General features: G+C 44.4%; 1 protein-coding gene across 1 annotated transcript; it reads left to right on the top strand.

Annotated features, from left to right (window-relative positions):
* The first annotated feature begins 382 nt into the window (after positions 1 to 382).
* On the top strand, positions 383 to 9,171 carry LOC104570036 (glutathione S-transferase). The gene is made up of 6 exons (XM_010217039.2): positions 383 to 516; positions 1,159 to 1,210; positions 5,071 to 5,203; positions 5,540 to 5,681; positions 6,609 to 6,740; positions 8,901 to 9,171. Exons 1-6 carry the CDS (start codon positions 430 to 432, stop codon positions 9,045 to 9,047), a joined length of 693 nt encoding a protein of 230 aa, XP_010215341.1. The 5' UTR covers positions 383 to 429; the 3' UTR covers positions 9,048 to 9,171.
* Positions 9,172 to 16,314: the final 7,143 nt, after the last annotated feature.

Raw genomic sequence — 16,314 nt, 5'->3', positions numbered from 1 at the left:
AGATTAGAAATTTTTTTGTTCCTACTTGAGGAAAGATTTGGATGATGGTTGAAGCTGCATGATGCGTTCCAATATCTGACACAACTTATCTGAGGATGTAGAAGGCTTTTTAGGGACTTTGTATAATTGTCTTAAAATGCAGCAGGGTTCCACCTGTAGCTCTGCAATCATATTGCATGTTTAAACATGTGTGTTTGCTTATAACCATAAAAAAAATCTTACTGCTAGAGGTAGGAAAGACTCTACAGATCTGCATATCTTCCCTTTCCCAGTACAGACTGTGTGGTGTCACAGGTCCATCTCATGTTATCTTTTAATCCAGCAGAAGTGAGGCAGTGAAAATAGAGGGCTTTTCTTTCAAAATAAGGATATTTACACCAGATACTCTTTTCTGCTTGATATTTTTCAGGGAACCAGGAACTCAGAAGCATGTCTGGGAAGCCCAAGCTCATCTACTTCAATGGAAGAGGACGAATGGAGCCGATACGATGGCTGCTGGCAGCAGCTGGGGTGGAGGTGAGTCAATGTTGAGCGTGTTGCTCCAGGCTGATGTTCTCACCACACTCAGCAGTCACACAGAGGATAAATGGCTGTAAGATACTGGGTAGATTCATCTCGACAGTAGAACCGGCATGACTGTTTGGCACTACCTTGCTTAACAGCTAAACAGACTCAGTGGAGCTAAAGGGTTTTGCACAGCTTTTATCAATCCCCTGAAGTTGGTTGAAATGGAGAACTTTTTTAAAGGCTCCTAAATAATCTGAGTTTTCCAGCTGTGCAGAACCACCTTCACTCATATTTAGTTTACAGTTACCGTGTATGACGGGAAGGATGTTTTTGACTTCGAGTTTTAAGGGTGGTGTTCAAAAGAGCTGAGCTGGTTCATGCTTCCCTTGGCACACTCTTCTTCCTTCAGAGCAGATGTCCGTGCTCTGTTTCTACCTGCATGTAGGTTATTTGTGAATCAGTGCACTGGAGTGGAATGTATCAAGCCCTCTGCTCCTCCTCAGGAGGAATCTGCAGCCAAATAGTCCTGCTGAAGAGCCAGCTCATTATCTTTCGCTTCTCTGGGTTGTTCTGCTTGTGGTTACATGCAGTCACTTACAGAAAAAGAAGTGGGAAATAAAGCATGCAACTCTTTTCTCTGTCATTTTCCAGTTTGAGGAAATTTTTCTGGATACAAGGGAGGAGTATCTAAAGTTAATCAAAGGTAAGACTCTAAGGCCTGAAGCCTTCTCTATCACAATTTCTCCAGTTTAGCTAAACTTGTGGTTAAAAATATTTTATTTAAACCAATGCAAATCTCCAGATGTATACACTTAACTCAGTTTCCATATAGTAGCAGTTGTCTTCATCTGAAAATTATTGAAATCCTGGTGTTGAGCATCCTGTTCTCTGTGATACGCATAGCCTGTGGGGCCTAAGGAGATAGACTAGATTGAGTGAGACCAGTGTGTACGAGTAGCCTGACAGACTGTTGAGCTCACTGATACCCCCGTGTCATCAGTGCAACTAAAGGATCCTAAGCCACACAAAGATAAGACTCTGAATTAGTGGTTCATATCCTAATAACACCAAAATTCCCACAAAAGTCCATTTTCCATGGTGCCAGGTGCTGTCTGACTACACGGTGACAGTCCTTTTCTAGATGTTGCAAGCGCTTAAAGGAACACTTATTCAGCTAGTGCTGTATACTCAAGTGACAGAAAGGGGCACATGTGAAAAAAAGAATTGTCAGTGATTTAGCTATTAATATAATATAAGTATTTAATTGTAATTAGAAACAAGAAGACAGCAGCTAAAGAAAAGAAGCATGGGAGGAATAGTCATAGAATCATAGAATCATAGAATGCTTAGGGATGGAAGGGACCTCTAGAGATCATCTAGTCCAACCCCCCTGCATACGCAGGGACACCTAAAGCACGTGGCGCAGGACTGCATCCAAGCGGGTTTTGAAGATCTCCAGAGAAGGAGACTCCACAACCTCTCTGGGCAGCCTGGTCAGATGCTATCTTCCCAAGCCATGGCAGAGGTGAACTTGAAGGAAGATAAGGTCTTGCTCACATGTTATAAGGACATTTTTACTACATGGAAATATCAGCTGAGGTGACTGAGGAGTGCTAAAGTACAGGATTTTTTAGCAAGTTTTAGCAGGAGTTGACATAACAATGAGGGATGAGGCTAGCTAAGCAGTATGTGCCCAAGCTGGCCAGCAAGAAAGCAGGCTGGGCTGGACAAGGCATAAGGCATACTTGGACACTGGGATTTTGGTTGCTGGTTTTGGCTGCTCTGTGTTAAGGATATTCTAAAAGTAAATTTTAAAATAACAGCAACAAACAAAAAAGTACCAATAAGATCTGAATTCAAGTTACAGGTCCAGCTGACTGGAAATCTGATGTTATAGGATGTTATGTGCAGTTTAAGGACACAGATATAGCCCTGCGCATGGTAGCTTATATTTTGAAAGCTCAAAGCTGAATTTGCTTCTCAGTGATAATTAATCCAAACAGAGCAGTGCAAGCCCACACACTGTATCCAAACCAGGTATGTATCCGTGTCCACAGAAGAGAATAATGTGGTGATGAAAAGGAAAATAGAGTTTTATAAAAAAAATTCAAAGGCCATTTTTTAATTCATACATGCACAGGGAGATTAAGAAGCTGAGAACCCAAAGAGAAAAGGAAAGGTTTAATCCAATGGCTGTCAAAAGAACAGATTTGTTAGTCACCATGACAAAGCAAAACAGAGGAACATTCTGTGTGGAGCAGACCTGAACATGAGCAACTCCCCTCTACCCAGCCCTGGTGAGACCGCATCTGGAGTACTGTATCCAGTTCTGGGCTCCACAGTATAAGAGGGATGTGGAGCTGCTGGAGAGAGTCCAGTGCAGGGCTACAAAGATGATCAGGGGCCTGGAACATCTGCCCTATGAGGAGAGGCTGAGGGAGCTGGGCCTGTTCAGCCTGGAGAAGAGAAGGCTGAGAGGGGATCTAATCAGTGTCTATAAGAACCTCAAGGGAGGGAGTGAAGAGGATGGTGCTGGTCTCTTTTCAGTGGTGGCCACTGACAGAACTAGAGGTAATGGCCACAAACTGAAGCACCCAAAGTTCCACAGGAACTTAAGGAAAAAAATTCTTAACAGTGAGGGTGACAGTGCACTGAACAGGCTGCCCAGAGAGGTTGTGGAGATCTCCTTCTCTGGAGATCTTCAAAACCCGCTTGGACGCAGTCCTGCGCCACGTGCTCTAGGTGACCCTGTGTGTGCAGGGGGGTTGGACTAGATGACCTCTAGAGGTCCCTTCCAACCCTAAGCATTCTATGATTCTATGATATTAACTTTCTCTCTCCCCTTTTCTTTTTCCTCCTTCCTCTTGTCTAGACACCACTGCATCATTAGAATAGTCCCAGCCATGATTTGGGCCCAAAGTGCCAACTCGTGATCTTCTAAGCAATTCCCCAGCACTGTGCAGGATTAAGCCTGGGCCAGCAACCATTCCCAAGTGGCAGATTGCATATAGGAAGCTGGTCTGGAAGCCAGAAGAGTTTCACAGCACCAGCAGGGCCAGACCTGCATCCATCAGCCCGACAGACACGCAGCTGGGCTCCATTTGTGCGTCCGCAGGTTGCCCCCGCGTCACCAGTCACTCGGCTGGGCTCTCGTCCAGCAGTGGCTGTGTGCCCTGGGAGGCAGCACGTGTGACAGCCACGTGTTGCTCGCAGACACATCTTTTGTGTCAGAATGAATCAGGTGCTTCTGAGCCAAAGACAATGATTTGTAGTGTGGAGAAATTAGCAGATACAAATCTGCTGGTCTGCCTTCGTTATATGGAGCCTGCCTGGTTTTGTGAAGTGATTCTCATAGCAAAACCACGAGGAGCAGTTGTTTATGTGCTACCAGTCATAAGAGAAATTCCACTTTTCTGTAGATGAGAAACAAACTATATTTTATGTTTGCTGCATCATACACTTTTGTCAAGAGCTAGAAAGTCGAATTCTACTTTTCATTTAGTGTATCTTTCTGCTAAGAAATATCTAGTCCCTGCATAGCTGTTATTCTTCCTATTCCACTGTTCCTATTCCAATATTTCTGATAGACAGGGGTCTTTTTACCTTTTTTTTCTTTTAATCTCAATTTGCAGAGAGAGATTCCTGGAAACACATTAGGACACATGACATTTCTCTGAATGTTTGCCAGAAACAAACACAGGTTACTAATTACTACGGAGTGGATTAATCTTGAATTTAAGCTGTACATTAGTACTATGGAATGCTTGAAGGACCTTTGTTAATTCTAGCAAAGTATTAGCTAAGTATTAGCAAATTATTTTGACAGCTAAAAGTAGCTATTACGTTTAGCGAAGTACTTTAATAGCTTCATGGAGAAGAGAGCAGACAAAAGTAAAATGGACTGTTCTATCTAGAAATGGATGCAGCAAATGGATTACAACTGAGCAATTAAATTACTAATTTAGAGCAATGCAAAGTGGCAGCTGCCTGTTTGGATTTGGAGTTTTGTCGTTACTCTCACAGGGCAGGATTGTTCCTTGGATGCCCTCAATGTGTAAGCGGAGGTGGGATTATCTCCAAGGGTAGCAAAGTAGCCCTGCAGAAATCCAGTCCATAAAGGGCTCGCTTGATGTGCCTGCCAGAGAAATTATCTGCATCCAAAATAATTAGATTTTTTTTTGTCTTTCAGTTTTAACACAGCTCCTTAGTCATATCTGATCCAAGTGGTTTGAAACTACCTTTTAATCCTCTTGTGCCAGCACAAGATAGGATCGAACAGCCAGTATGGTGGCAGTGCCTGTTCCTGTGGACCCGTGAAGGCCGAGCATGGAGCAGGCTTGCAAAGCAAGGGGCCCATCTGCTCTGCCATGAACTGCAGACTGGTCAATACTGGGTCTTTCCCACAATTGACTGCATAGAGTTCAAGAGTCAGGGCACAACATCAGCGATCTCCTACACTGCAAAAAGAAGTGCATGTGTTCCCTTACTTACTTTCCTCTACAGCTACAAGTGTGGGTGGGACTAATTACAACCCTTCAACTTTCTGTGAACTTTCCATTCTAGATGGATCCCTGATGTTTCACCAGTTGCCCTTGGTGGAGATTGACGGGATGAAGATGGTGCAGACCAGAGCCATCCTCAGCTACATAGCTGGGAAATACAATCTCTATGGGAAGGACCTGAAGGAGAGAGCCCTGTACTGTAACAAATCCTTTCACTTAATAACCAATCTATTATATGACATCTGTATTGCATACAGTATACATGCAACAAAATCTATCCTGTATATTAAGAAAAATCAAATTAAGAAAAACATTAAAGAGCAAGGTCCCTGACCTTTGCTTAGGTTTCAGCATCAGCTTTTGAAATGGTAAACAGAAAACAGTCCTTAGTCCTTTTAAAAATACATTTTGTTTATAGTTAGGTTTGGCTGTGCAAATTGGTAGTACAGTGGTGGTATCCAGGTCCCTAGTCATGGAAAACAGATGAAATAACCCACGTGTTCTTTCCTCTTGTCTTCTTCCATCAATAGCATTGACATGTACGTGGAGGCAATAACAGATCTGACAAACATGATCATGATGTTTCCTTTCTCTCCACCTGCGGCAAAGGAGAAAAATTTGGCCTTGATTATGGAGAGGGCAACACACAGGTACTTCCCAGTCTTCGAAAAGGTAAGTACAAGTGAGGATGTGCCTATAACATGTTCTTATGATTATCAGAGAGTTTCTCCATGATAAGAACATGCTGGTAATGCAGGTTAGCTGCTACTCCCTGGCTTTCCCAGCTCTCTCAAAGAAGGGGAAATACTGCAGAGCTGTTCTTTATTTGCTGGCTTGTGCTATCAGGTTTGTGGTAATTTCCACACTTATACTTGTTCAGAGCACATTTTTCTGCCACACTTAATTTTAGTTTTGACATTTTCATTAGAAGAATGCAAAGATCCCTTTAGAATAAATCAAAAATGAAACCTGATTTTATAACTGCTTTAGTAAAACAAGAGTTCTACATGTCCTGCTTTCAAAAATAACAAGCCAAACCTTTAGGATTCAGTTGGTTACAATTTTGAGCTGGCAACATTTCTCACTTTCGTAACATTCATCTGGTTTTGATAGGAAGCAATAACAAAGGCTGAACATCTTAGAAATTCTTATGAATACAATAAAATAATTCCCAAATGCAGGGATCTTGTTTGGTTAGCTATTATAATTTTGCATTTTTAAGTTTCCTTTCTGGTTCAGTACATAAATGACATTTTTGTAAATTCTTTGAGTTACTCTTTAATTTCTCTATTATACCTAGTTCTAATTCTGCAATCATTAATATACTGTTTTCTTAAGCAGGCATTTTTGTCCCTGTTCTCAGTGTCCCAGTGTCTATCACTGTTTATCATTGCCAAGCTTGTAGTCTGTTTACAACAGGAATTCAGATATTTTTCCAACAGTTCTGAAGTGTTTATGCTGACAGTCCTCCAGCTAAAACCGCCTCCTTAAAATTACAGTCATAATTTCTGCTCTGCTCGATAGCTGTGCTATGAGGCTTGGTTGTCAGGCATTGAATGCCACCCTTATCAGTAACCCTTTTTGCCTTATGTCCTGCAGGCTTTGAAACAGCATGGCCAAGACTTCCTTGTTGGCAACAAACTCAGCTGGGCAGATGTTCAGCTGATAGAAGCCATTTTAGCAGTGGAGGAGAAATTCCCTGCCGTGCTGTCAGGGTTCCCCCAGCTGCAGGTAACTCTGACATTGGACCCCCAGGAGCTGCTCAGTACAAAGACCTCAAGGATTTCATGTGAGAGAAATCCTGCAGTAATCATCACTTCTCCGTGCCATGTAAATCAAGAGTGTGGGCTCTTTGGGGAACTATCCCCAAAGGGAATCACTGATCTAAGCTGCCCTGTTCTCATTTTCCTACTTCTGTCAGTGGATGCTGTCTAATACTGGATAACAAATTGAGTGGGTGATACAGGCTGAGTGTTAGAATTAGGCACAGTGTACCATTTTCCCAACTGCCTGGTGTTGCAGTTTTGGGATCCCATTCACCTCACTTCACTTCTGACTTAAGTAGTGTGACTAGGGAATCATGTCCTACCATTCACCCACAGTTTTCTCTTGATAATCAGCTCTCAATACAATTGGGGATGAATACAATTGGGTGTCAAAGTCTGTCACTAAGCAGAGATGAGGCACTTCTGCTGTGAGATTTGGCTGAGAATCAGAAGTGCTTCAGATACGCAGTAGGCTGTGCAGCACTGCATGGATGGGCCTGCTGCTGCATCACGGGCAGGAGTCCTAAAGAGTCTGCCCAAATGGACACACATATTCTGTGATGAAAAGAAGCATTTAGTGTTCACTAATCCCCTCTCGTGCCCCTGGTCATGGTAACAAAGCAGTCCAAGCAATGCAAATTTGGTGTGAGTGTGTCAGACTTGTGGTCATGCTTCTTTGTGTTTACAAACTGTTCTATGCAGAGACTTTTGCTTTAATCCCCTTAAGGAAAGAAAAAAATAAACATTAGATTATAGCAGAGCTTTATTTTATTTTATTTTATTTTATTTTATTTTATTTTATTTTATTTTATTTTACTCAGAGCTGGTGAAGAAATGGTTAGATTTCGTTTTGTTTGTTAGTTTGTTTTTAGTCTCAACACTATTAGTTTAAGGCCAAGTTTAGTGTGATAAAATTAGGTTCTTCAGGCACAAAGCAGGCTGCAGTTCCTGGCAGACTGTAATCCCTTTGCATCTTTGCAGTTTTAGAGAATTCTAGCCTGCAGCTCTCATCTCCTATGTTAACCACCAGGCATAGCCACCCTTGCGCTGAAGCCATGTCTTGATTTAGGAGGTGTTTCCTTCGCTACCAGTAGATAAACAGCTTTTGGAATTGGTGCTTACTTATTCCACATTTTTTTTTTACTTTTATTTTTCCTTCTTGTAGTTCTCCCTTATCCTTACAGTACCTGTAAGGAAGAGGAAATTACATTCATACTGACTGTCACTTTAGGAAGCTCATCCCCTTGGTCCCATTGCTAGAGGTGGTCCTGACGTGTGTACGATTGCTTAGCTAGCATCAGATCTTTAGCTGCCTGAAATCTGTATGTGTGTGTCCTCTCAGACTGTCCGTAGATTGAGAGATCTCAAGAAGCTCGACTCATTTGCCTTAACATAAGCATCCCCTGGCACTCAAATTGACCAAGTTTGCTCCAGCCCTAGTCCTGGCCTCTAGCCACTGCTCCAGTAGGGAACAGATCCCCCAGAAGTCCTGTGTTGTATCTGCCAACCCCATGTACATCACAAGCTACCCTAATGTATGACAAAGAGCACTAGATGCCTCTGCTGGACCACAAAGTTGATCCTAGGCTACCTCCAGCTGCTTTACCCTCTCCATGCAGTCCTGGAAGCACGGGGACAGTGCAACAGCAGCTGGCATACTAAATGTAAGCAGAGCTCAGATACTTACGTAGAGTAGTAAAAATAGAAAAGCCATTCTTCAGGCATCATGTGGTTTGCCTACAATGTAGTTGGCACCACTGGAACCAGCAACAGGGAAAAAAAAAAAAAGGTCATGAACTTGGAGCATGCATAGCATTAAAGTATAATACTTCCTGGTCCCAGATACTGAGTCCTTGGCATTTCTTTGTTTTGTTTTGTTTCATTTCTTTCTGTTGGCAAGAGGTTTAGGTGCTGCTCTCCCATGCTGCTTTCACCGCTTCGAGCGGACTTCCTGCAGTAGCTGGGTCCTCCTCCTGGCAGAGAGAGGAGAGTGCTCAGGTGGTCCCCGAGTTAGTAGTGTTGGGATCTCTTCTGTCAGCCAGGGAAAATCACTGTTCCGTGCAAGCAGCCACACTTACTACTGTTCTAGCTGGAACTTATCCTTTACCTTGTTTCTATGTTTCAGGCTTTTAAAACAAGAATGAGCAATATGCCTGCAATTAAGAAATTCCTGCAGCCTGGCAGCCCAAGGAAGTCCCCACCAGATGACCGTTATGTAGCGACTGTGCTGAAAGTCCTTCTTGAAGATGTCAGTCTACGTCAATCTCCATAAAGCCCAAATACTAAAAAAGCCCTAGAGGAAGTAGGCAGCACAGTAAATTAGTACTGTTAGAGTTAAAATCAGTTATAAAAAAAAAACACTGAAATAAAATTTTCTGTTTACTCTGGCAACATAACAGCAGATTTTTTTTTTCTTTTTCATAGATTACTCTTTTCCTCTCTTTGTCACCTGAAGCTAGACACACAAAACAGATTGGAGACATTTTTGCCCCTGACTCTAGAACTCATTCCCCGAATGGGGATTTAGCTGCCACCTACAGCATAAGCGCAGGTACATTTGGGGCAGCATTTAGGATCTTAACAGCCTCATTTTGTTGTTATACCCATGTTTGATGTGACCTCCAGAACTACATAGCTAAAATTTGTATCTATGCTATTGCATTCGATGTCACTTAGCACAGACAGTACAGAGAATCAGGGGCATGCCAAGTCCTGTACCTACATACTGGCCATTCCCATGGGGAGATAGCCACCTCCAGTGAGAAGCAAAGTCCAGAGGTTAGAAGTGTGGAGGTGAAAATAGGGAGGAATCTCAGCTAAGCTGGACAATTTGGAATTTGCTAAGAAGATACAAACCAAGGCTGCAGCCTAAGTGGGAGAGGGAAAGGGAACAAAGGCAAGGGAACAGGAAGGAAAACCAAGAAGCACATCCTCTGCTCTGAGGCATTTAATATGTGGATATATGGACAGATAACTCTAAAAGCAACAGCAATCAGGTAACATCCACTTCAAAATCTCTTTGCCTGCCTCCCAAGGAAATGTCTTTGATGGTAGTCAGAGAAAGTTACTAATTTTCACTGAGTGCTGTGCTAAGGCAGGACATGGCACTTGTTATTTAGATCTGTCTATATAAGAAACTTCTTGCAAAAATACCACCTGCCCTTAGAATTAAAGCTTTGTAGCACCCAGGAAGTGGGTCTGCTTCTGGGTAACCAACCTCCTCTTCTTGAAAATGTTTTGAAAAGAAGCTAATGCCTTTCCAATATCTGAAAGCAAGTGTTAATGCTAAAGAGAATGCTAAAGAAAAGGACTGTTTTTTTCTTCATTTCTCTCCTCCCTCTGCCAGACTGCCTTTTGCACACATATCCCTGGGTTTATAAAATCACTACATAGTGTATTTATGGGAAAAAAAAATGCCCAATTCCTGTGTAGCTTGAAGAGTATGATGCCACTTGGAGATATTTCTCATGGGAGATAACTGTGGGATGCATTTTTCAAGTGTCCTTGAACAAAGGCAGAGTTTGGAAAAAAAAATATCCATTTTCTTATTTTAACTGATATGAAACACTGGTGTGAGATTTTATTTACAGGATAGGGCATTCAAAGATAAGCCCTCAGCAAACTGAGCTGTGCTGAGTCTCAGAATGGTTGAGATTGGCATGGACCTCTGGAGATCATCTAGTCCAACCCCCCTGCTCCAGCAGGGACACCTAGAGCACGTGGCACAGGGTGGCATCCGGGCGGGTTGGGAAGATCTCCAGAGAAGGAGACTCCACAGCCTCTCTGGGCAGCCTGTTCAGGGCTCTGTCCCCTCACGACAAAGAAGTTCTTCCTCATATGGAGATGGAACTGCCTGTGTTGCAACTTGTACCCATTACCCACCAAGGCAAGCTTGGGCAGGTATAAACAAACCCAGTTAGTCACTGATAAGGTTCCCTTATCCTTATTCTGTCTGCTGACACAGTAATAAGACACAACGGTTCGTGTGTGCACCTATTTCCTTTATATTTTAAATATTTGCTCATTATTTCCAACATGGTTGCAAACCAAATCAACTTAAGTCTGCTAACCAAATTAACATAGGTCTGTTGTGCTGTATCCAGAAAATCTACTGAAGATAATCATATAAAATATTTTTCTATGCTGACAGGAAATCACTCCTAATTTATTAGGGTAACTTTCAGGTTTCCCCTAGTTTTAATTCCTAGATGGTCAGTCTGAAGCAAGTAGATCAGATGCCTTCAGGTATGCAGAACAGAAATGACAGTTCTACAGCATTTTCTAAAATATTTTAAAAGTTCTGGGAAGTGAGATTTTCAGAAGTCATAGAATCATAGAATGCTTAAGGTTGTAAGGGACCTCTAGAGATCATCTAGTCCAAGCCCCCTGCACACGCACGGTCACCTAGAGCACGTGGCACAGGGCTGCATCCAAGCAGGTTTGGAAGATCTCCAGAGAAGGACATTCCACAACCTCTCTGGGCAGCCTGTTCCAGTGCTCTGTCACCCTCACTGTGAAGAAATTTTTCCTTAACTTACTGTGGAACTTCTGATGCTTTAGTTTATGTCCGTTTCCTCTAGCTCTGTCGGTGGCCACCACTGAAAAGAGGCCAGCACCATCATCCTCACTGCCTCCCTTGAGGTACTTATAGACACTGATCAGCTCTCCTCTCAGCCTTCTCTTCTCCAGGCTGGACAGGCCCAGCTCTTTTAGTCTTTCCTCCTAGCGCAGATATTCCAGGCCCCTGATCATCCTCGTAGCCCTGCACTGGGCTCTCTCCAACAGCTCCACATCCCTCTTGTGCTGTGGAGCCCAGAACTGGACACAATACTCCAGATGTGGCCTCACCAGGGCTGAGTAGAGGGGCAGGATCCCCTCCCTCGACCTGCTGGAGACACTTTTCTTAATGCATCCCAGGATCCCATTGGCCTTCTTGACCATGAGGACACACTGCTGCCTCATGGTCAACTTATCATCCACCATGACGCCCAGGTCCTTCTCTGCAGAGCTGCTCTCCAGAAGGTCGGTCTCCAGCCTGTACTGGTGTCTGGGGTTATTCCTCCCTAAGTGCAGAACCTTGCACTTTTCTTTGTTGAATTTCATAAGATTTCTCACTGCCCAGTTATCCAGTCTGTCTAGGTCCCTTTGGATGGCAGCGCAGCCCTCTGGGCTGTCAGATACTCCTCCCAGTTTGGTATCATCAGCAAACTTGCTGAGGGAGCACTCTGTGCCTTCATCCAGGTCATTGATGAATAAATTGAACAGGACTGGACCGAGGACTGACCCCTGGGGGACACCGCTAACCACAGGCCTCCAACTAGACTCGGCACCACTGATCACCACCCTCTGAGCTCTGCCATCCAGCCAATTCCTAATCCACCTCACTGTGCACTCATCTATCCCACACTTCTGGAGCTTGCCCAGGAGGATGTTGTGAGGGATAGTGTCAAAAGCCTTGGTGAAGTTGAGATAGACGACATCCACTGCTCTTCCCTCATCTAACCAGCTAGTCATTCCATCATAAAGTCCTACTAAATGAGGAGGCAGACAATGTTCTATTTTTCCATTCCGTTTTGACTGTTTCTAAGTTGGGAAGGCCTTGCCTAAGATCTTGAAGGAAACCTCTGACAGAGTCAAGAACAGGACATTTCAGTCATGGGATGAATAATGCTCTGAAGATTCTTACTTCTCTCCCCTGCACATGAGGGAAGTTTGGGCAGGCTGGTTTCTACTAAATAAAACTTTTTGATGCCTCAGTTGAGGACAGTACCCATCTGCTTTTTGAGTGCATACTCTTGGATTTAGTTTGGATTCATCTTACCTGTATTTAAATGCCTATTTTAAAGACTAGCAACTAAATTAAATGTAGCTTTCTACAAAGCTAGGGTAGATGAGTCTTACTCAATGGCACAATCAATATTCTTAAATGAACTCAGGTTTTCTTATCTTACAGTCCTCTGATACAGGCATTAAATCATTGAAAGAATCATTGCTAGACCTCATGGTATTTTCTATAGATCTGGGCTTAATCTTGGTCTGACTTTCAAATGATTAATCCAATCAGGCTATCTAAGGAAGTAAGTTTGGACTTGTGCAAAAGTACCAGACACACCTCAGTGCACAGGTCTGTAACGTCAGTCCCTGCATTTTATCCTAGATTCTGTTCTATGTTCTGTTTGTCCAATGAAATTGAAAAATACTTTGATCTTTTTTTCTCTTGAAAACATTTGTGCTAACAGCAAATTTCAGAACTGTAAAAAGTCTTGGGAGGGGATGACAGACTCACAGAATGGTTGAGATTGGACAGGACCTCCACAGATCATCTAGTCCCAACACTCTGTTCAAGCAGGGACACCTAGAGCGCATGGCACAGGGTGGCATCTGGGCAGGTTTTGAAGATCTCCAGAGAAGGAGAATCCACGACCTCTCTGGGCAGCCTGTTCCAGGGCTCTGTCACCCTCATGGCAAAGAAGTTCTTCCTCACATGGAGATGGAACTTTCTGTGTCCCTTCAGATATTTGTACATATTGATCAGATTCCCTCTCAATCTTCTTCAGGTTAAACAGGCCCAGCTTGCTTTGTCTTTCCTCATAAGATAGATGCCTCAGTTCCTTAATCATCCTTGTTGCTCTATACTGGACCCTCTCTAGAAGCTCAATATCCGTTACTGGGGAGCCCAGAACTGCACACAATGGTGTGGTTGCACCAGAGCTGAGTGCAGGGCAGGATCACCTCCCTCGACCTGCTGGCAACGCTCCTGCTGATGCAGCCCTAGATCCCATTATCCTTCTTGGCCATGAAAGCATATTGCTGACTCATAGTTAACCTGTTGTCAATGAGGACTCCCAAATCCCTCTCTGTGAGCTGCTTTCCAGCAGGTCAACCCTTAATCTGTACTGGTGCCTGGGTTATTCCTCCCCGTGTGCAGGACCCTGCACTTGTCCTTCTTGAACCCCATGAGGTTCCTCTCTGCTCCAATCTGCCCAGGTCCCTCTGAATGGCAGCACAGCCCTCTGGCGTGTCGGCCACTCCACCCAGTTTGGTGTCATCTGCAAACTTGCTGAGGGTGCACTCTGTGCCTTCGTCCAAGTCACTGATGAACAACTTGAACAGAACTGGGCCTAGTACTGATCCCTGGAGGACACCACTGGCCACAGAGCTCCAACTAGACTCGGCCCCATTTATCACCACCCTCTGGGCTCTGCCATCCAGCCAGTCCTCAATCCACTTCACTGTCCGCTCATGCAGTCCACATCCTCGAGCTTCCCTACAAGGATGTTATGGGGGACTGGGTCAAAAGCCTTGCTGAAGTCAAGGCAGACAACATCCACGGCTCTCCCATCGTCCATCCAGGCAGCCACCTTGTCTTAGAAGGCTAGCGGGTTTGTGAAACACGGCTTTCCGTTAGTGAATCCATGCTGACTACTCCTGATCATCTGCTTTTCCTAGAGATGGTCTCTAGGATGAGCTGCTCCATCACCTTTCTAGGGACAGAAGTGAGGCTGAGTGACCTGTACTTCCCCAGCTCCTCCTTCTTGCCCTTTTTTCAAGACTGGAGTGACGCTGGTTTCTTCCAGTCCTCAGGCACCTCCCCTGCTCTCCATGACCTCTCAAAGATGATGGGAAGTGGCTGAGCAATGACCCCTGTCAGTTCCCTCAGCACTCTTGGCTGCATCCCATCCAGGTCCATAGATTTATAGGTGTCCAGTTTGCCTAAATAAGCCCTAACCCAATCCTTCTCAACCAGCAGAAAGTCTTCCTCTCTCCTGGTTATCTCTCTTATCTCCAGGCTCTGTAGTTCATGGGGTAGTTCATGGGCCTTAGTGGTAAGGACTGAAGCAAAGAAGGCGTTTAGTAACTCTGCCTTCTCTGCACCCTCCACCACCAAGGCACCTTCCCCATTCCGCAGCAGACCAGCGTTTTTCCTAGTCTTCCTCTTGCTGCTGATGTATTTATAGAAGTCCTTCCTGTTGTCTCTGACAATCTCTGGCTAACTCTAACTTCAAACAGGCCTGGGCCTTCCTCATTGCATCCCTGCATTCTCTGACAATGTTCTGATATTGTTCCCATGTGGCCTGGGCACATTTTGTGTGCTCTCTTTTTATCTTTAAGTTTTACCAAGAGGTCCTTGCCCATCCACATAGGTCTCCTGCCCTCCTTGCTCGACTTCTTTAGTGTAGAAATGCACTGATCCTGAGCTTGCAGCAAGTGGTGCTTGAGTATTATTCAACTCTCCTGGACCCCCTTTTTTTCTACGACCCTGACCCCCAGGAGATTCCTCCAAGGAGCTTCCTGAGGAGGTCAAAGTTAGCTCTCTGGAAGTCCAGGGAAATGGTCATTCCTCAAGGAAGTAAACCACTTTTTATGCAGAATTCTCATTCATTATAAAACATTAACAAATGAAGTTTAGTCAGGACAGTAACAGCAAACAAAATTTGGGAAACTTGTACTTGACCAGTGATACCAAGAAGGCACTGTAGGTGCCTGGTGCTACCTGAGATGCTGCTGGGATGCTGAGGCCCCCGTGCTGGTGGGGTGTGAGAGGCAATGTGGGGTGCTGCTCTTCTGCAAATGGAGTGGGTGGGATGCCCGGGAACAAACCAGGTGGCATGGACACCTCTGGTTTGCTGACGGAATCCCACTGTAGGCTTTAAGAGCTTGAAGAGAACTTCCCAAAATGTAAGAAAAGGAGAAAGGTAAGAAATAAAGGAGATAGATAGCCTGAATCATAAAGCAGAGACTATAGGATATGCTGTCAGTGAAGAGTCTTGTTCTGCAAGACTTGGCTCTCCTCATGCGCAGTCGCGGGTACAGAAGAGGGTTTTATTGAATATGCTGTTTGGGACTAGGCATCTCCTAAAAGACAAGACATTGCCTTGCTGACTGCTTCAATGATTTGTTCTTATGTGGATCCAGTTCTCAGTAATTTTGCTTTTTCTTTACTGTCAAACACAGATCGTGTTGGCCTAAGAGGCACCGTTGGTGGAGAGTGATGAGGCTAGTGCTCTAGAAGGAAGGGGGGCCCAAGAGAGCTGGTTAGTTTTCAAGCGGCACTTCCTCCATGCCCAGCAACAGTGCATCCCTGTGTGTAGGAAGGGAGGCAGAGGGGGCAGGCGACCTGCGTGGATGAGCCGAGAGCTTGTGGCAATGCTCAAGCAGAAGGCAGCGGTATACAGAATGTGGAAAAAAGGACAGGCCCCCTGGGAGAAATACAGGAACGTAGTCAGGGAATGCAGAGATGCGACAAGGAAAGCTAAGGCACGTCTGGAAGGCAAGCTGGCAAGGGACTTTAAAAATAACAAAAAAATTTCTTCAAATACATTAACAGCAAAAGGAAGATCAGGGAAAACGTGGGTCCGCTGGAGGACGGGATGGGCACCTTGGTTACAAATAACACAGAAAAAGCAGAGTTGCTCAATGCCTTCTTTGCTTCGGTGTTTACCAAGGGCAGCCCTTTAGAGCCCCAGGCCCTAGAGACAAGAGAAGAAGCTGGTGGAGAGGAAGACTTGCCCTGGGTAGAGGAAGATTGGGTCAGAGAG

This window comes from Tinamus guttatus, unplaced genomic scaffold, assembly GCF_059628265.1.
Source record: "Tinamus guttatus ecotype Peru unplaced genomic scaffold, ASM5962826v1 Tinamus_guttatus_pri_ptg000383l, whole genome shotgun sequence".
Taxonomy (NCBI): domain Eukaryota; kingdom Metazoa; phylum Chordata; class Aves; order Tinamiformes; family Tinamidae; genus Tinamus; species Tinamus guttatus.
Note: the sequence above shows the minus strand (reverse complement) of the source record. Positions and strands in the feature narration are given on the sequence as shown.

Excerpts from the sequence above, each read along its gene's own strand:
- LOC104570036 (XM_010217039.2), top strand. The coding sequence starts at position 430 with ATGTCTGGGAAGCCCAAGCTCATCTACTTCAATGGAAGAGGACGAATG. Across the intron at positions 1,211-5,070 it reads GTATCTAAAGTTAATCAAAG|ATGGATCCCTGATGTTTCAC; the intron begins GTAAGACTCTAA and ends TTTCCATTCTAG. Across the intron at positions 5,204-5,539 it reads GACCTGAAGGAGAGAGCCCT|CATTGACATGTACGTGGAGG; the intron begins GTACTGTAACAA and ends TTCCATCAATAG.